The sequence below is a fragment of the Populus euphratica genome, unplaced genomic scaffold (assembly GCF_000495115.2).
Source record: "Populus euphratica unplaced genomic scaffold, PopEup_1.0 scaffold104.1, whole genome shotgun sequence".
Classification (NCBI taxonomy): Eukaryota; Viridiplantae; Streptophyta; class Magnoliopsida; order Malpighiales; family Salicaceae; genus Populus; species Populus euphratica.
In genome coordinates this window covers 83,427-103,063 of record NW_011499915.1, presented here as the reverse complement: position 1 = coordinate 103,063, position 19,637 = coordinate 83,427, and the positions used below count along the sequence as shown (strand labels likewise).

Sequence of the window (19,637 nt, the reverse complement as noted above, 5' to 3'; positions counted from 1 at the left end):
AGACTTCGTAATTATAAGTCACCTTCTGGACTTCTTTATAAAAAAATGGAGGAAGAAGAACATGCAATTTTTTCCATTTTTTATTTATTATTGTTTTTGCAATAATAGGACTGTACACTAAGGATAGTTACTATCTTTCTCAAAGCATTTTTGTTTTTGGTTTTAAAAGAGAAGTTACTATGAGTTCAAAAATAAATAAATAAATCCAGTCATTTTGTGATATAATCTCCCCATACATCTTCCTTTTCAGCAACTGCAGGTGTTGCTAAGCCACAGGCACACCGAAATACTCAGTCGTGTCAAAAAAAAGAAGAAAAAACAAGGACATCATCAGCACCTGCTCATAATAACACATGGAGATCCATTTAATTATAACTTCTTGTTGAATTATTATAATAATAATTATAACTCTCAGTCCCAGACGATCAAGATTCCTCCCTATGTGATTTACATAATGCATGTGAGCTCATATTGGGTGTTGAGCCAGGTTGAAGATGGATGTTGATAAACTCAAAACTTTTAAAAAATAAAATCAGGTCAGCGCTAAAAAAAAAAAAAATCAAACGTTGTTGTTTTTTTTTTTTTCAAAAAAAAAAGATCCGGATTGATTCGGCAACCCAAATCCTTTTTTCAGATCCGTCCTTGAGTTGGATATGACAATATTCTCCTCAAATCAATCAATTTATTATCTTGTTAGAAGCAGTTTAATATTTTCTGACAGGAAAAATGGTATCAAACTCAAAATATCATTTCAGATGGGGTTAATTTGTTGAACCCTTTTGGCCATTTCCTTCACAGATGTGGATAATTATGAAACGACGTGTCCGTGATTGCAGGGTCCCGTTATATTTTCAATTTTCCTTGAAATAACAACCTTTTCAATTTTTCAAATGGCATTTCTTGGATCTATCTATCGCCACATAAATTTCTACTCCTGATGCCTTTTGGGCTCAAGCCAAGACGTATAGATAACAGGCTGACCTACCTTATTAAGCAAAACATGATATAGATAACAGGTTCCAGTACACCCCCCTTAGTATATGGTAAGGTAAGGATCACACCTATGTATATCTAAAAACAGGCAAGCATATCTATATATGGATGCATGTTAAAAGGGTTGGAGGTGGAAAGCACAAGAATTTGGTGTTGAACTGATCTAATCTGAAGAAGATGGGCTCTTCTCCTCCTTCATCATCCATTGTTTTTGCTGTATTGTTTTTGGTTTGCAATGCGGCTGTGTTGTGTTATGGAGGCAAAACCAGTAGTTTCGTTAGGAAAGTGGAGAAAACTATTGACATGCCTCTTGACAGTGATGTTTTTAAAGTCCCTCCTGGCTACAATGCTCCTCAACAGGTGTGTATTTTGTTCATGTTTTTTATTTCTCTTGTTATTTACTGGCCCTTTTCTTGTTATTTTCATCATTGAAGCATGTAGTCTATGTATTGATTAAAATTTTGTCTTTTCTTTTTTATATTTGTAATTTAGGTGGGTTTGTCATTTAAGAAAGGGAAAGTTCTAATTTTTAATTTTTTTTAAATGCAAAACTAAACTTTAAGAGTTTTTTAGTCCTTGGAACTCTGGGGAGTCTCCTTGAGAGTTTTGTTGATTTTCTCAGTGGATGGACTCTCCTTAATTTATTGATATGTGGGTGATTTAAATACAGGTTCATATAACACAAGGAGATCATGTGGGGAAGGGGGTGATAGTGTCATGGGTGACTGCTGACGAATCAGGTTCAAATACAGTGATTTACTGGAGTGAAAGTAGCAAAAAAAAGGAGGCTGAAGGCAAAACTTACACCTATAAATTCTACAATTACACCTCTGGCTACATTCATCACTGCATCATCAGAAACTTAGAGGTGAATTTCTTCAAAATTTTATGTTATATTTGATGTTCATTTTGCTTCATTCACAGCTCCCATGTTTATCTTCTGTTTTGTATTGGTACCTGATAGTTTCTCAATCAAGTTAATTGGGAGTCTGGATATTTACTTGAAAATATTCACCTTTTTTGTTCAAATTAGAGTATGATTTTGATTAATTTGGTTATCTGACTTCTTGTGGCAGTTCAACACCAAATATTACTATGTAGTAGGGGTTGGGAACACCACAAGACAGTTCTGGTTTGTCACTCCTCCTGCAGTTGGTCCTGATGTCCCATATACATTTGGTCTCATAGGTATGTATGGCTTGCTATTGGTTCTGTTTGCTAATATCATGGGCATTGTGGTCCATGCATACCTGCAGTTTGCTCCTTTATTTGTGTATGGTTAAGATTTTCCAGTGGATAGGATGCTCAGGTTGTTACATGCGCTGATGTCCTCTTATTGGGACTTTATTTGCAGGGGATCTTGGTCAGACTTATGATTCAAATAGAACACTTACTCACTATGAAAATAACCCAGCAAAAGGGCAATCAGTTTTGTTTGTTGGAGACCTCTCTTATGCCGACAACTATCCAAATCATGATAATGTGAGATGGGATACATGGGGAAGGTTTGTAGAGAGAAGTGTTGCTTATCAGCCTTGGATATGGACCACAGGAAACCATGAGATTGATTTCGCCCCAGATATCGTAAGCATCTATTACCATAGTTTATCACCTAATCAAAAATAATATCATCGACTCCTCTGAAATAAGTGAAGGCCAGCAGGAACTGGTATCTTCTGTAATTCTTATTTTCTTATGGGTAGAGATGCTTCATCTCACACCATTCGAATAATCCATGGCTTCCAATATCCTTTCAACTTTGTTTTCTCAGGAAATGTTAATTTTCATTCTGAGGGCTACTTCTTAGTGCCGACAATATATCGTCTTGCTTGCCAACTAACTTCGTTGCAACTACCTTAATTTCGTTGTTGAACTTGACTGTTATAGATACGATGTGGTTTCTATTTTCTATTCACAGCTTGCTACGAGTTTAATTGTTAACATTGAATTTAGGAAGTAAATTGCTCTTGGTGTCTCTGCTTTTGATTTTTTATGCTGTGTTTTATGGTTTTAGTCCATTGTTTTCCATGTGCATGTTTGATAAATGCACAGAAGCTGCTGAAAAGAAAATTCATAACAAAAGAATGAAATGTCGTTGCAGGGTGAAACTAAACCTTTTAAACCTTATACTCACCGCTACCATGTCCCTTATAGAGCATCGCAAAGCACCACTCCTTTTTGGTACTCAATCAAGAGGGCTTCAGCATACATCATTGTGTTGTCTTCATACTCGGCATATGGTAAGGGTTTTACTTCTTCAATAGTCGTAAAATAGAATGAATGAAAGACTGAGTGTGTGTATCAGTGTATGTGCAACTTATTTTCATCAAACATTGGTTCGGGCCATTTTTTGTTAGACATAAATGTCGAGTGCATATATTACTTAGGAAAAGACCTTGGAAATCATGACCTGTATGCTACTCATATTTAGCGCAATTGTTTACCATAACTCCTGTAATCTCTTCATTTTGACACCTGCATTCAGTTATTTGGAAAATCAAGTATAATCCCTGCTTTTGCGTAATTGCATCTGTTTTCTATCTTGTTTTAAGGCAAATATACTCCTCAATACCAATGGCTTGAAGAAGAGCTACCAAAAGTTAACAGGAGTGAGACACCATGGTTGGTTGTTCTTGTCCATTCTCCATGGTATAATAGCTACGAGTATCATTACATGGAAGGGGAGACCATGAGAGTAATGTACGAGCCATGGTTTGTTAAGTACAAAGTTGATGTTGTGTTTGCTGGTCATGTTCATGCCTATGAAAGATCTGTAAGCGTCCCTTATCCTTTACAAGTTATAAATCATGTGATCAGGTTCATGTTTCTCTTGAAATGCTTTCTTTCCGCTTTTTGGGATGTCTATTTTAACTTTCTAAAAAACCTCCAAAGTTCTGTAAAGATTCCTCTGTTTGGCTTCAGTTTTGTTTTTGCTTCAGAATGACATGAAATGCAAATCCTTTAGGCTTATCTAATTCGATGAGATTGTCAGAACTATCAGATAATTGAAGGGAAGTTTGAGGTTGTTTGCAATCAGAAAGAACTACCAGACTAGATTTGAATGTGAAATCTTTGTCAAGGTAACAATTGGTGCATTGTCTCTGCAGGAGCGCATATCCAACATTGCATACAACATTGTAAACGGACAGTGTGTACCGGTAAGAGATCAAACTGCCCCAGTTTACATTACCATTGGTGATGGAGGAAATATAGAAGGCCTGGCAACCAAGTAAGATCATTGAATAAATGAACTAACCTTCTCTGATATACATCTCCAAGTTCTCTTGCAATGTTAAATATATCATGATCTTACTATTATCTTGCAGCATGACGAATCCACAGCCAGAATACTCAGCATACCGCGAGGCCAGTTTTGGTCATGCCATTTTCGATATTAAGAACAGAACCCATGCTTACTATGGCTGGCACCGCAATCAAGATGGATATGCTGTGGAAGCTGACACCATGTGGTTTTACAACAGATACTGGCATCCTGTCGATGACTCAACAAATTCCGATTCGTGATCAATCAGTTCTCGAGATCCTTTCATTTCCTGTAATAAAATTCTCATAGAGAGTAGTGGACCGCAATCATTAATCGTCCCTAGGACCCTTTGTTGGTCAGCGTTTGTGACAAAAAAAATTTTTTTGCTGATCATACGGCAAAATACACGAAATGAACGTGTAATAGGATTTTGGCTTGTTCTCAATATTACTTTTTTAAAAAAATATTAAGGTGAACATTTTAAGTAATTTGGATTTGAGTATCATGCCGGATTAAAAGCCAATACTATACAAAAACATGTTAGATTTATATTAGTTAAGTTTAGCATTTAAGTAATTTAGATCGTGTTTATTTATTAAATCCAAGTAAATATAAATGTAGTGTAATTTTTAGAATTTAAAAATAATAAAATAATATCAAAATATCCTTTATAATTATAGAAAATTATATAAAAAATAGTGTGAAAGAACAAAAATATTTCTATAAGCAAAGTTTTTTTTTTGTCTTTTCCAAGATTAAATTTTAACTTATTTAATAGTTTGTGAAAGGTCAAAAAAAAAATACATTGGACAATAGATCTTAACTTTGTTAATCTTGAAGGTAGAATAATATTTTTATTAAGTAAATAATCGTGGTTAGACTACCCTACTTTTATTGAAACGTTTAATGATTAATGAGCCTATAAAAAATATTGAAATACCCCTACAATTAAGATTTTAATTTGATAATTTGATTTTTTATGGAAAGATAACATTAGCTTCATCTCAAGTTTTTAGAGCTTAAAAAATTTATTATGCAAATTTAAAGTGAATTGTGTTCTAGTCCATAATACACTTGCACGGGATTGCCGGACCTAAGCAATTTAGGTCTGCCAAACATATTAACTCACATGTCTGGGTTTGACATTAAATATGATTGTTATACCTAAGATATTTTGGGTCAAACGTTGGTTGCTAAATCCATGATGCTTGGGCTTAGTAAGATTACCAGACATAGAGTGCTTAGACCTGGCATAATTACTAGACCCAAGCGTGGGTGCCAAACTCAAAGTGCTTGAATCTGGTATGGTTACTAGACCCAGGCGCGGATTTGATATTTTTTTAGGTTTTGCCTGTTATGGTCAATATTTTTTTTTTCCATTCTTTTCTCTTCAAATATAACAAATTTATAAAATAAGTTATACAAACAAAAAGGAGTTTGAAGTTAAGTTCTACTACATATGAATGAAAAATCCTACTTAAATAAAACAATGTTTATTTTTGCAATCCAATCATGCTTTTGAAAATTTTTAATTTGACCCCAGCACAAATTTGATATGGTTGTTAAGCATTTGAGTCTAGACCGAAGTGACTTAGAACTAGCAACTATACCACATTCAAACAACTTGGTTTTGGCAAACCATATCAGATCCAAGCGACTTGGGTCTGGTAGCCATACTTGATTTGACAAATAACAAACAAAAAGGACTATTGTATAATTTAGTTGTCAAGAGAGCAAAAGAAAAAACACAAACAATTGATCACGTGCTACAATCTAACTATTATTTATCTACACACGTTACATCATATGGAATAAGGTACGATTGCACATTTAGTAAGATAACAAATGGTCAAATTTGACTATTAAGAAACATCATAAGCGTCTCCTTAATAATTCAGGTGCCATCCTTTCACCTAGAAAGAAAAAGAAAGTTAAAGAAACATCTCGTGAAAAGATGAAAAATTAAAAATATAATTCACAATAAAAAATTTATTGATCCACAATAATTTTTTCATGTTATTTAACTTTTGTTATAATTATATATATTGTAAAGTGCATCATAATAATTTATCTATACTTTTCCATCTCATCTAGAACTAGTGTTTAGGAATGTTGTAGAAACCATATTTCTTAAAAGTTTTAATTTTTTTTTTAAATTTTAGATAGTTTTAATATACTTATATAATAATAATTTTTAAAAATAAAAAATATATTATTTTAATAAAAATATTTTAAACCATAACGGTTGTGATATCAAATGAATTGAAAATTCCAAATCAAAGTCAATCTTATGCTTGTAATCGTTTGCCAATTACAATTTACTAGTATTACACCCTTTCTTTTTATTCACCGAATTAGATCTCTATTAGCTACTGCAAGCATTCCTTGTGAATTCTCGCTAGCCATTTTCAAATCAATTTATGTTAACATTGGCTCGGCTCAATATATTGATTTAACTTCGGTTTTATATTAAATTATATCAAGTTAGTTTAGTTGAGTTTTAAATAATTTGATTGACATTTAGAGCTCCACCGAAGCTAAAAAATTAACTTAATTTGGTCATCTAAGTTTTTTTAAATCAGGATTGGGTCCCCATGTTAATCCAGATCCAACGAATAAAAAACAAGAAAATGTTTTTTTAACTTCCATGTTTGCAACGATGGATGATTCGTAGAAAATAAAAAAGAAATAGAGAAAACGGAGAGGCTTTGTTACGGATAAGTAAGTGAACTTTACGAAAGTGAGTAAAACTAGTATGCTATTTGATATAAAATTTCGTAACAAAGTCCCTTCATCCATTCTATTTGAGTCGCGTGAAGTTCAACCCATCACCGATTAACGGCCATCCCCTCCCTTCCATCAATCTGCACTCTCTCCCTCTCTCCCTCCAGCTCCTCCTTCAAACATTTATCAAAACCCTCCCCACATTAGAAATAAAAAATTAAAAAATTGCTACTTCCATCACTTCTGCTAATTCTCCCGACGATCTGTGATGAAGAATGCGTCGGAGTCTCAATAAAATGGCGGAGAAGGTGGAGGAGCCAGTAGATAACAACAGCAACGACAAGGTAAACAACGGCTCAACAGAATCTAACAGAAACGAGAATAATAATGACAATAATGATGAAGAGAATAAGGATAAGAAGAAAAATGTAGATCCAGAATTATTCAGCTGTTTGCTTCAGCCTGTTACTTCGGATTCCGATCCTGATTACATCGGCATTCGCCGTCTCCTTCTCTACAGGAAAGCCGAGTCCGGTGTTCGCCGCCGTCTTGTAAGCTTTCTCTCTACTCTTCTTGTCGTTTTGAAGCTTATTATTATTATTATTACTCGTTTGTTTTTTTTTTATTATTATGCGAACCACATTATTTTGTTTCGTAAGTGCGTAATTGGTAGATCTACTGGCTTGGATTGTAAATTGTTGCTGGATGGAGCTTAGTTTAGGAGAGAATTAGTAATTAAATTAGCTTCTCTGCTGATCAAGCTTGGAGGAACCTTTTTTTATTTAAAGAAAATGGTTAATGAGGGTGCTCATTGGATTAGATTTAGAACAAAAGTCAAGTTAGAAATTATAACTCTTTTTTTTTTTTTTTTTTCTAATAGAGATTCGTGTGTGCGCCTTTACTGAACTTATTTGCCTTTGGAATAATTTGGAAGACTTGTGCAGTCTAAAACAATGAATTTCTGATTGTTTCTAGATGAATTGTTGTCATGGAACTCTATCTTGTATCAATGATTCATGAGACGAGTTTAATCAACATCTTGAATTTACTTTCATTGTGGGATGATTTTGTTAAGCCTCAATCGAGTGGCTAGCAACGTTGATATAGTATAGTAATGGTACCCTGTCAAATGACGCTTTGAGAATGGTCTAACAAGTAGCTACATGGTTTTCTTTGTGATGCCTTATTCTTTGTGTTTTTTCATTTTCATTGAGAAGATATTTCAAGTATTCTAGTGTTTTTTATTTTATTACCTATGAAACTGAAGTTACTTTTCTAGCAAGTAGCAGGACTGCACAAATGAAATCTAATCATTTCTTCTACAAGTTCTTATTGCGAATACATTTTATGAAGGATTGGAGATGCAATGGAAAAGGGTATGCAAGCTATCGTAATTACATTCGCAGGCCAATAAATTGGGATGGCTTGCCAAGCCACCAAAGCACTCCCGGAAACAGGTTGCTGATACTTTACTTGAGTGCAGCTAGTTGTGTATATTGATTGACATCTTGTACTAACTGAATTATACTCACACACCTTTGCACCAGGGGTTCAGAAATTTTTTGCAACTATCTGACATTTGACTTCCCTTACATCAAGGAACATTTCTATGTATCTAACTGAGCTAATGTTATTTTCTTTCACTTTGTATTGAGAATCAACATGAACTTATATAAAAATGCACTTTGTGAGTTGTGACTTCTATTTTAAATCTATTTCTTTATACAATTCTGACATCAGGATGATTTACTGGTTGATGCATCAGTGGGCGATGGCTTCAATCTATGACTCCACCTTCCCATTTGTTCGAGGTGGACAGTTGGACTTCCAGCAGGGTATGCTTCAGTTTCTCGTGGATTTTCTTTTGATAATTAAAAATGTTCTATCTGTACCTCTGACTGCATTTAGTGATTCTGTCATAAACTCTTAACAGGCTCCATAGAGTTAAAAATATATTTTTTCACAAGTAATGTACTTATTCAAGGAACCTGCCATGGCACCCCTGTCCCCACTACCTCCTTTTTCTAATATGTTTGATATTTGACATTAGTATGATCTGACAAGTTATGTGTTTTACTTTTATGTTAACTCATCAACCTTAAACTTAATTGCTGAAAACAATATTTTTACCTGAGTAGAAAGTAAAAGTTACATGATTAAATAGAGCTAAAGCCTTTTGTTCTCACTTACAAGGAAAAACAACCCAAAATATCCATGTATGTGTATAACTACTAACTACTCTTCATCTGCCCATACCACCTCTTCTCTTCTCATTGGACTTTAGCTTCCATTCTACGCCAGGAACTACCAACTTAATTTCTTGTGATTTTTAGTTATTGATTATAACTTTGAAAATACCACATCATTGATTAATTTTTTTTTCATGTGTGAACTTCATTTTCAGGACCTGCGAAGTACCAACCTGCCTTCTACTCACAGAACAAGTTTCAGCTCAACTGCAAGTGATAATGATTCCCTACGCCGCAGAGGGGCTGAACCTGCATATTCTTTTGTAGGAATGCATTGCATCTTTGATCATTGCAAAGCTGCTGGTATTTCTTTATGTTACCGATATAGACTTCTTTCATTTCTCTTGTCATATTATACTTTGATTGGTTAATCTATCTTCTTAGACTGAGCATCCTTGGTCTTATGTGCAGTTACTGTTTTGAAGTTTGGGCACATGAGTTCTGAATTACTTGCATATGGGGCGTCAGATGGAACCTTGACAGTGTGCTTAGTCTCAGACCCACCTTCAGTCATCAAAAAATTAGAGGGCCATTCTAAAGATGTCACAGGTTTGATTGACTGGTATTGTTTCTATGGTCTTTTCTTATATTTCAGGTCCCTAACAATTTGTTTGTATGGGTTTGCATGCATGTTTCCATTATTAAAGACATGATTTCACATTTCATTATAATTTAGACAATTGAGGCGCACATGGAATTGCTAATCCTAAGCAACAAGCCCTTTGTTTGTATTGGAGTGACACTGTATTCTAGTCTCTTGTGCAACCTGTGGTATTGGTGTGATAGGTCGAGTGAAGATCAGTGACAGGTATCTTACAGGTGAACAACTAGAAATGGAAAAGAAAGCATGATCTCATGTATCATTCAAAAATGAACAAACCAATTTAAGTGGAACCTACCTAGTAAATTTATTTGTGTGTATGATTGGACTGTAGAACCATACGAACTTCATTTTGTCTCTGGCTATTGCATTTTCCCAGGTCTTTGTGAATTAAGTTCTGATGGCTCTGAATCTTGTTTTTATTTAGTTCAACACTCCATGCACTATCTCTTTAGTTTAACAACATTGGTTTATCTTTTAATACTTTTGTAAGCATGACTATTCCTGCACATGCATGCTCTATGAGGAGTCATCAGAGAGAGGAGTGCAAATGTTTAGTTTCTTTATCCAATATAATCTCACCAAGCACGCTGCTAATTATATTGATTGAGTGCAAGTTTATATTTTTCTGCTATCATTGCCGCGTTTCTAAGTCAGAAAAGTACTGCCAGACTTCGACTTCTCGTCCAATAATCAGTACATTGCTTCAGCATCCATGGATAAAACTGTGAGAGTATGGGAGTTATCAGAAGGAATTTGCATTCGAGTAATATATGGAGTCTCTTCACAATTGTGTATTCGTTTTCATCCTGTAAGTATGCACTGAACTTCCTCTCCCCCTCTCCCCTGATAATTTGTGCATGTGCATATATGTGATCATCTGAATGGGAAATTTTTTATATTTAATACATTCTAATCATTCTTCATGACTTGATTGGCCACCCAACGTTTCCTCTTTTGTCTCCATCATGCAGGTAAACAACAACTTCCTCTCAGTTGGCAATGCAAACAGAGGAATTACCGTAAGTACTATTTTCCTTTCCCTGCAACATCATAACTCGTTTATATGACTAGCTGTATCCACCCAAATTTTTCTCGCATAATTGCTTGAATTTGAGAAAACTTCTACCACATTTCATGATTTAAAGTAAAACAATCCTACTCACTCAGTTTGTGAGGTTGCCAACTTATATACAAGCTTTCATACTGATGCAATTTCAAAATGAGAACCTCTAAACATGTGATCATACTTGGTCATGCCCTTCCCTGGCCTGGCCTATAGTTTTCACTTGGATTGATTCCACTTGATTTGTAGTTCCTCTTCATTGATATACCAGGTATTCAATTTCAGCACTGGCAGGATTATTAATAAATTGGTGTTGGACGATAAGGTTACATCTATGGACCATGATCACACTGGTCACCTCATTTTCTGCGGGGATGCACAGGTGACTCTTCTGTAAATGCATTAAATAACCATCACCATTGGATGACTTTTTGTAGTACCTTTTCGAATAGCTATTCACCGAGCTATACATGCAGGGATGTGTATACTCCACAAGCATGGACTCACACACAGGTGCATTGTCCCGGTCTCATCGCTATCGAAGTAGTGGCAAGAGCAAATATCCAGTAACAACTGTTCAGTACCGGAGTTTCTCTCTGCTAGCAGGAGGCCCTGTGTTGCTGACCTGTACTCAAGATGGAAGTTTGTCGTTCTATAGGTTTGTATATCTGACATGTCTTCCACTGTTAGGTCTTCTAATTTGAAGTGATTTAGAGGATGTTATGTTTGTGTTGCAGTGTTGCCTTGGAAATAAAAGGTTATCTGACTCTTCGTTGCTCACTCAAATTGGCTCCACGAGTACATAGCATTCGGGCTTCTTTCTGCCCCTTGCTTTCCCTTGAAAAGGGAGAGTATATAGGTTTGTATTTAATTACTGCAATGAAGGTTCTAATATTTGGTCAGCTATCATTTGTCCATGTGAGCCTAGAATACAACTAAAAAGCTTATGCAAAAACAACTGTGCATACACATGTATATCTGCATGTCAATAAAATTTGATGTATTTGTAGGTCATCATATGCTTGAGTAGTAACTCTGTTGTCACCTTCCACACTCAACTTTTATGTGCTCTTCTGCAACAATCCCGCAATCCCAGTGCTCTTTTTTTCTACTTTCTTACAACCCCAGAGATTTTCTGCAACATTTGTTTTGAACCGCTGAATCTTCCTACAGTGCATTTCTTAGAGAGAATGTAATAAGGGATGAGAGTAGACCGTGAAGCATGAAAAATTCTGTTAAAATTGTGAGGTTTTGGTCTAGAATTGAGTGTTCACGTATCCTTGAAAAGAATCTTGAGTTTGGGAACAGTAATGACTGCTTTATCTCAACTGAAATGGTTTTGGTTTTTTTTTTTTTTTTTTTTTTTTTTTTTTTTATAACATGAAGTTGCCGGAAGTGAGGATTCAAACGTTTATTTCTATGATTTGACTCGGCCAAAGCATACATGCGTCAACAAGCTACAGGTCCATCTCTGTTGCATACTGGCTTTTGATGTTTCACAACTTCACCACCACCATCACCATGTTCTCACCATGATGTGCATTTCTGACTGCAGGGTCATCGCTTTCCAGTCGGTGATGTTGCGTGGAACCACGGGGAGAATTTGCTGGCTACATCCGATCTGTATGGCATCGTTATTGTATGGAAGAGAGAAAAGACAGGTCAAGACAAATATAAGCGGTAACAAGTCGCGCCCACACTCCAAGAATAAACAAGGAAATTTAGCTTTGCATTGTTGCATCATTCTTTGGTAACTGCTAAGCCATCTGTAGCATATATTTTCGTGATTCATTTGTATCAGAATGTGAAAACTGAGCTTCCATTGTTTGTATTAAATTTTGTACTCATCCTCTAACCACCAAGCATGCACATGGCATTGAAGAGCCTAAATGAAAACGAAACAGAATCATTCTTGCTATTAAACAGTAGCATTTGCTCAGCGAGCAAGAGGATCAAACAAGCGCAGGAGGCTGTTAGGAGCTCTACTGAAACGACACCGATGACTTTTAATTGAAGAGTCTGTTTTCATGGTGTGATCGGCATGGAAGTCATTTGAATTATAAAACATCCCAGTTTACTTGCGTTGCATAACAACTAGATTTATTAAACGGATTTACCTGCATTTCATGGTGTGATCGGCACTTGCTGAGATGGCATGAGAAAAAAAAGAAATGAAAGCATTTTTCAAATTTCATTTTCGAGAAAAGGATTCCTTCCCATCCAGTGGCAGCTTAGCAAGATCCTCCCCTGGCCTCTGTGCAGTGCCTGCTCCTACTTGCTCTAACCAGTGGATTCCCTATGTGTACCAAGGTAGAGAGGCATAAACGCGTATCTATTTACAAGTTAAACGAGTTTGGATTATACACAGCCCTGGTTTATAGAAACAAGAAACCAGAGTGAAAAACATGTACATGATCACATAACCTACAAACAACCAAACACATCCTCGACAGGGTGACTAACCCCCAAATCAAGGATATCTACACATGACAAGGTTTTCAAGCCAGTTTCCCTCTGCCATGAACTCACTCACAGATATACAACAGCTTGTGATGCAGATGTATCTGCCTGCGTGTTTGCTTGAAGCCTAACCAGGGTTAAAAACAGAGCTCCAGTTCCTCTACTATCATTGTACATCAGCATTTGTATTTTATTTACTTCATCACCTCCGGCGCCTCTTTGTTTCCGCCTGCAAGAATGCGGTGGCAAAAAAATATCAATATGTAAATTCACACTTGGTGTATTTGAGTTTATCTGCCATTTACATGCAACTTCAACCTGGATCCCTTTCTCTGTTGGAAGCACAGAATCCCCATTATCATAGGACAACAGCAAGCTGCCATAAATTAACAAAGAAAGAGAGAGACCCACTCTTCCAAATTAATTAGCACACAAAGGGAGTCAGGAAATTAAATAAAATGCTCTTGGCATGCCAAGTGACTTGTTTGCCTTAATGGGCACACGCTTCCTCCACTTCCCATACATGTCCAGATCCACCATCATACCTAAACTCTTGGCAAAACCCCACAGGCTTTGTATTTTTTATCCCAGGATGCAATTATATCAGATTGACAACGGGAGTTTTGATTGCACTGTTCATTCTTATCCAATAATATCATAAAAAGGTTCCTTGGCAATAACGAGTTGAGAATACCTTTCCATGACTCAGCCTCACTCCTCTCTATCTCTCAGAACATGTGCATGTGTTGTTAGGTGATTGTTGGATTAAGTTTATTCGTGCATTTTAAGCATTATGCACTCATTGTACAAAAATCTCCATACACCGCATTCCATGAAAAGCCAAAGCAATTATAAATCTATAAACACAAGAAACATTTAAAAGAAGAATGGCAGATGTGCATGTCAGCTTCAGTCCAGTAAAAACAATTTGGATGACAAATGCCATGAGATTATTAATATGTGCATGCCAGATTCAGTCCAGGGAAAACCAGGCATTTGAATGACCAGTAAAGACTTCAAAACACACTCAACACTGCAGTGGATGAGGATACCTTTGCATCTGATTGTCTGGTATTGTGGGAATTCTGCAGCTTCTTCTGGCCTTCAGATGAGCAGTTTTCACAGAAGAAATGATCAAGTCTTTTAGCTTCCTCTGCAGACATTTCTATACAAGCAGGATGAAACCTGAATCAAAAAGTAGTATGCTGAAGATGCATTGTTTTCCCATTGTATTTGCATAAATCGGATATGTCTGCACTAAAACAGTTGTTTGGTAAAAACATCCCATTAAAATGCACAGACATCCACATACGAAAAGGCATGTGAAACATAAGTCTCTATACCCTAGTCGTGCACTCCTTCTGAACTAGGGACACGTATTTCTCCTCAGAACTCAATATAAGAAGCTCCTTAAAAGTGAAGGTTAATAACAAACCTCACGATCGAGGCATGTCCCTCCAATCACATGCTAGAGGAAGTTTGGAAAAGAAAAGGGAAGAAAGCATGCAAACAGAAGACATGGTGCAAGCATTCTTCTTTCTTTTCATGATGACCTTTTCCCATTCTTTTTAACATATCAGTTACTCCCATTTTCAGTTGCAAGTAGAGAACAACTTATCTGTCCTGCCCATTGCTCCTGCTGGACATATCTTAGAGAATCACAGAGTGGCTGTAATTGCTTAACAAGACAGATCTAAATTACTTCATATGCCACGTGCCAAATCAACTTCAAAATAACCGTAGAAAATATTACTGTAATCCAATCTCAATTGTCATCCATTACAATCCCAGAGCGACTTTGCAGATAAAATGTAATGCCTATTCCCCTCAGTTTGAACTTTGAAAGAAGTATGACAAAGCAACTGATAACTGGAAATATGGTGTTATAAATCGAATTAGATCCTTTCTCGCAGAAAGGAAAATCAAAGTACAGTCCCATTGACATTTGGATAGCAAGCAGCTACAGCTTTCTAACAAGCTAAAACCTACAGGCACCGAAGTAGTAATGGAATTGAAAGATCTCACCTAGCAAAATCCAAACAGCATCACAGAATAAAAACCCATCCACAAAACCTGAACTAGAAGTCGGAAAAGGGCTTCAAAACAATTTAAATAATCTAAAAAACACAGCTTACCAGTCAATGCAGCCTTCACATTGAACCATCAAGTCATCAGGATTGTAAGGCATCTCACATTTGCAATACCTGCCACAATTACGAAAAGCCTTTTACACTATTCTAATCCTAAATTAAAAATATCAAGTTAAAATCCATCAAACCACAATTAAGATAAGATTCCCGAATTAATAGCATAAATATCGCCACTGAATTAAACCATCAAAATCGCATTAAAAAAGGGGAAATTCGAGACATACACGGCAACTCTATCAGGATCAAAAGCACCAGTAGACGAATTATACTCAAAACGACAAAAGAAATCATCATTTCCAACAGCATCAAGCTTCGTGTAATTCTTGAAACTATGAACCATACACTTCCCTTCAATCGTATCTGCACTCTGAGTATCATAATGATCGGATAGAAAAACCTCCTTTGAGCCATGAAACTGCCGGCGACCACCGATTGATTCCTCCGGCCGGTAATACCACCGCACCCGTACTCTCACGTTCGGCCCTCTACCGTCGGACTCGATCCGCTCAATCTTTGCCACGTAAGAAGGCTTCGACGGATCCGCTGGCCGCATCAAGACGCAATCTCCAGCTACAAAACGAAAGAATTTCATTTTCATTTTTTAGTTAATAGAGATGATATAAATTGGAGAAGAAAAAAGGTGGGTTGAGCAGTGAAGGTGAAGGACTTACGTTTAACGGTTTTGTTGATGGGTTTAACAGTGTAAGAGTCAAGAGTGCGTCTTTGTGCTTTAGCTCTAGCCATGGAAGTAGTAGCGTGTAAACAAACAAGGTCATGCACAAAGACAAGAAAGAGATTGTGGCAGAGAGAAGATAAATCAGCACCAATGGTGTCATCACTGTTATTATTATTTTATGTTAAGGTTGTACATGTAGTACTAAAAAAATTATATTTTATTTAATTTGCTGTGAAATAATTCTACAAGGTTAGGCTGTTGGAAAGTTAGCTGGTTTGCAAAGAATTTTTCTATGAAAACCTGAACCAGTTCAGTGTTTCGTCTACTAATAGGGTGTTTGTTACTGTGTTAGTTAAAGGTTTTTTTTTAAAAAATATATATAAAAATAATAAATTTTTTATTTTTTAAAAATATTTTTTATATTAATATAACAAAACAATAAAAAATTAAAAAAATCAAATTTTTAAAAAGCTCTTTTTTAAATGTTTTCTCAAATAACTCCTTTATTTATTAAAAAAATAATTTAATATATTTTTTTCTAATTTATTTAAAATAAAAAATACAGTTTGGTGCAGTTTATAATATTTTAATTTTTTAAATTTTTTATTAAAATGAGGGTTGAGTAAAAATCCATATTAAAAATGTTTTCATAATTATTTTTTAATTTTTTATTAAAAATATATTTAAATAATATTTCATATTTTTAAAATTTTATTTTTAATATAAATAAATCTAAAGAATTAAAAAAAAATAAAAAAAATCTTGAGAACACGCGGCCAGCTGTCGTTCCGCTGTTCGAGAGATAAAGGTTGAGTTCACATCATGGAAGTGCGGAGGAGTTTCAGGATATTTTTGCCCAGCAACCGGCAAGAGGCAAAATAAAAGGCATGTGTTGTGACGGTTGTCTCTGGTACTGCCATCTCAGAATTCAGGTGCTGCCGTTTCACTGTTAATTTCCCACTTCCGGTTCAGGAACTTCAGGTCGGTGTCCTTGGTATTGCCATGTCATCGTTCTGAAAGTATTTGTCTCTCGACTCAACGACATGTGCATCTTGCGGTTTGAACTTTGTAACGACCAAACATCTAGTTAGTTAGTTGTAGTTAGTTGTCTTAGAATTATGCTTTAAGATTCTATAAGTCTCAATAAATGGTAATGACACTTAAATATTTTCGAGAATCACTTTGGGAATATTTTCTTTTACATTCACATGTGGACATTTTTTCATATTCAATGTCAAGCATGGGTGGGTAAGATATAAGCTAATCATATTTAAATTTTTTTTTCCTATTATTTTGAGAGTCTCTTCAGTTTTTTATATTATTTACACTAATTTTTTTTATTTTTAATATTGTTAGATTTAATATACTTATAGAGTATTTAAAAATATAATAATAGTCATTTTTCAAAGTATTTTTTGCTCAGAAATATATAAAAATAATTTTTTTTATTTTTAAAAAATTATTTTTGATATCAGCATATTAAAATAATCTAAAAATATTTAAAAATAATTTTAAATAAAAATATTTTTTAAATTTTTATGAAACGCTATTTGAAATACAATTTTATATTACTTATTATTAAATCTGATTATGTTTTTTGTACTTTAGTCTAATTTATTTGGTTTTTTATATAAAAAAATTATTTTATTTTTTCATCTTTATTTTCATTAATCTTTCTACAACATAATATTTTACATAAATTACTAATTAATTAATCTTCAAATTTTTTATTTAAAAAATATTGTTCATGCAATATCAAGATAATAAAGTTATTAGTGCATCACTAGAAAAAATATGTCAGCATGTTCATTTATAAAATATTTTAATTAATCCAATTGTCTTTCACTAAGCTTTAAGTTTGAGCAAATTATTTTTTGAAGTACAAAAAAAATCTAAGTATTGTTAACACATTTTAAAAAAATAGATTTTATTGATGAATTTAAAACTAATTATATAGTAAATGATATTTTTATCTAATATTAAGATAAAAAAAATATTAAATCTATTTAAATTAATCCAAGTTAACATGCAAGACTGGAAACTAATTTTTTAATTAAGTCAATATTTAAGGATAAAAATAAAAATAAAAACAAAAATTAATTAAAAAACACCATGTGAATACGAGTGAACCAACCAAACTTGCAACACAAGTCATGTATGTCATCAAATTAGATAATTTTTTTATCTCATAAATTATTTTTGATTTGATAGATTTATATGACAATAAAGTTTTTGTCAATTGTTTTTGTATAAAATATTTTTTTAAAGAGAAAAAACATGTGAAACTAAGATAGCAAAGACAAAGAGAGAAATTGTATATTTAAAAAAATTAAGGGACAAAAAAAATGCATAAAAAGAAGAGAGAGAAAATAGCTCGGGTGATATGGCTTAAACCGTTAAAGTTGTTATTCAAGGCATAGACTTAATCGAGTTCAATATTTATTATATAAATTTATATTTAACTTAAATATATTTAAAAAAAAAAGCTAAAAAGGTGCCCAACAACACAACCCAATGGGCTAGTGCCTTGACCTTTGAAAGTAAAAGCCCAGATATGTGGGACTTCAAACTCACGGCCATGCACCTAGATATTTTATTTATTTATTTAAAAGGACATATGACCTATTATCCACCCTCATCTTTTTTTTTTAAAAAAAAAGAAAAGATACGCAGCTAACACGTTGGTTATTGGGGTAGACGACATATCATCTATCAGCTAAGATTCCAGCCATCATTGTGGTGACTAGAAAATCAAGGCTAAAAAACTCATTTTCAACTTATTTCATCCTAAATGCATCTTATAAACACCCTAAAAACATCAAGAAATCAATATATCAACCTAGTAAACCCACAAAACGATCTAAATTACAAAATTAAAATAAATATAGTATCTCATCCTTGACTTAAATCTAATTTTTTAGATTATATTAAAGCTTAAAACAACCACCACAAGATTCTTCTCGTCTAGTGAAACCCATTAACACTAAATATTAAACATTTTTTTTATAACAATCCATGTTTTAATCATACCAATGTTAGATTAATTTTGTATTTTCATGGTAGATAAAGGTATTTTCCTTTTACATTATATATATAATCACCTTTTCAGAATTTCTCGTTTCTACCAAAATCTTGATATAATCTTCTTTGTTTGTTTATTTTGTTTATCATTATCCATACATCATTATTGATATTTGTAATGAACACTCAACAGTCAACAATTAATATAACAAAGTCTTCGCAACCTCAGACATGTTTGTATCAACATCATTCATTGCACTTTTTCTTTCATCCAATTCACATAACAATTTAATACAATGCAAATATATCTATGTAATTTAATTTAAATTACAACCAAAGATCATCAACTATGAAATTTAGAACATGAACTTATACATGTTATTTATATATTTTTACAAACAAAAAGGAAATAAGTTTAGAACTTTAATTAAA

General features: G+C 34.1%; 3 protein-coding genes across 9 annotated transcripts; 2 read left to right on the top strand and 1 right to left on the bottom strand.

Moving 5' to 3' along the window:
- Nucleotides 1-822: 822 nt before the first annotated feature.
- Nucleotides 823-4,728, top strand: LOC105134460 (purple acid phosphatase 2-like). Its single transcript, XM_011038871.1, has 8 exons — nt 823-1,353; nt 1,664-1,861; nt 2,070-2,181; nt 2,348-2,577; nt 3,095-3,233; nt 3,546-3,766; nt 4,101-4,222; nt 4,320-4,728. Exons 1-8 carry the CDS (start codon nt 1,171-1,173, stop codon nt 4,516-4,518), a joined length of 1,404 nt encoding a protein of 467 aa, XP_011037173.1. The 5' UTR covers nt 823-1,170; the 3' UTR covers nt 4,519-4,728.
- Nucleotides 4,729-7,012: 2,284 nt separating this feature from the next.
- On the top strand, nt 7,013-12,821 carry LOC105134459 (WD repeat-containing protein 13-like). Of its 2 annotated transcripts, XM_011038869.1 has the most exons (12): nt 7,014-7,533; nt 8,336-8,439; nt 8,748-8,817; nt 9,387-9,534; nt 9,643-9,780; nt 10,504-10,643; nt 10,807-10,854; nt 11,170-11,280; nt 11,375-11,556; nt 11,636-11,757; nt 12,285-12,361; nt 12,454-12,821. In XM_011038869.1, the coding sequence occupies exons 1-12, from the start codon at nt 7,258-7,260 to the stop codon at nt 12,580-12,582; spliced, it is 1,545 nt and encodes a 514-aa protein (XP_011037171.1). In that variant the 5' UTR covers nt 7,014-7,257; the 3' UTR covers nt 12,583-12,821. The 2 variants fall into 2 exon arrangements, with proteins under 2 accessions (XP_011037172.1, XP_011037171.1); XM_011038870.1 differs by lacking the exon at nt 11,170-11,280 and having other exon boundaries at nt 7,013-7,533.
- A 388-nt stretch (nt 12,822-13,209) lies between these two features.
- Nucleotides 13,210-16,511, bottom strand: LOC105134457 (bromo adjacent homology domain-containing 1 protein-like). 6 transcript variants are annotated; one of them, XR_843995.1, is made up of 6 exons: nt 16,180-16,511; nt 15,733-16,078; nt 15,494-15,562; nt 14,411-14,543; nt 13,664-13,734; nt 13,210-13,587 (listed from the first exon to the last, which is right to left on the bottom strand). XR_843995.1 is itself a non-coding variant. In XM_011038863.1 (6 exons), exons 1-5 carry the CDS (start codon nt 16,250-16,252, stop codon nt 13,717-13,719), a joined length of 639 nt encoding a protein of 212 aa, XP_011037165.1. In that variant the 5' UTR covers nt 16,253-16,511; the 3' UTR covers nt 13,210-13,587; nt 13,677-13,716. The 6 variants fall into 6 exon arrangements, 5 of the variants coding, with proteins under 5 accessions (XP_011037165.1, XP_011037164.1, XP_011037169.1 ...); XM_011038863.1 differs by having other exon boundaries at nt 13,677-13,734; XM_011038862.1 differs by lacking the exon at nt 13,664-13,734 and having other exon boundaries at nt 16,180-16,510.
- Between the last annotated feature and the right edge of the window lie 3,126 nt (nt 16,512-19,637).

Excerpts from the sequence above, each read along its gene's own strand:
- LOC105134460 (XM_011038871.1), top strand. The coding sequence starts at position 1,171 with ATGGGCTCTTCTCCTCCTTCATCATCCATTGTTTTTGCTGTATTGTTT. Across the intron at positions 1,354-1,663 it reads GCTACAATGCTCCTCAACAG|GTTCATATAACACAAGGAGA; the intron begins GTGTGTATTTTG and ends ATTTAAATACAG. Across the intron at positions 3,234-3,545 it reads GTCTTCATACTCGGCATATG|GCAAATATACTCCTCAATAC; the intron begins GTAAGGGTTTTA and ends TCTTGTTTTAAG.
- LOC105134459 (XM_011038869.1), top strand. The coding sequence starts at position 7,258 with ATGCGTCGGAGTCTCAATAAAATGGCGGAGAAGGTGGAGGAGCCAGTA. Across the intron at positions 9,781-10,503 it reads CCATTCTAAAGATGTCACAG|ACTTCGACTTCTCGTCCAAT; the intron begins GTTTGATTGACT and ends AAGTACTGCCAG. Across the intron at positions 11,758-12,284 it reads TGAAAAGGGAGAGTATATAG|TTGCCGGAAGTGAGGATTCA; the intron begins GTTTGTATTTAA and ends TATAACATGAAG.
- LOC105134457 (XM_011038862.1), bottom strand. The coding sequence starts at position 16,252 with ATGGCTAGAGCTAAAGCACAAAGACGCACTCTTGACTCTTACACTGTT. Across the intron at positions 15,563-15,732 it reads GATCCTGATAGAGTTGCCGT|GTATTGCAAATGTGAGATGC; the intron begins GTATGTCTCGAA and ends TAATTGTGGCAG. Across the intron at positions 14,544-15,493 it reads TGTGAAGGCTGCATTGACTG|GTTTCATCCTGCTTGTATAG; the intron begins GTAAGCTGTGTT and ends TTTTTGATTCAG.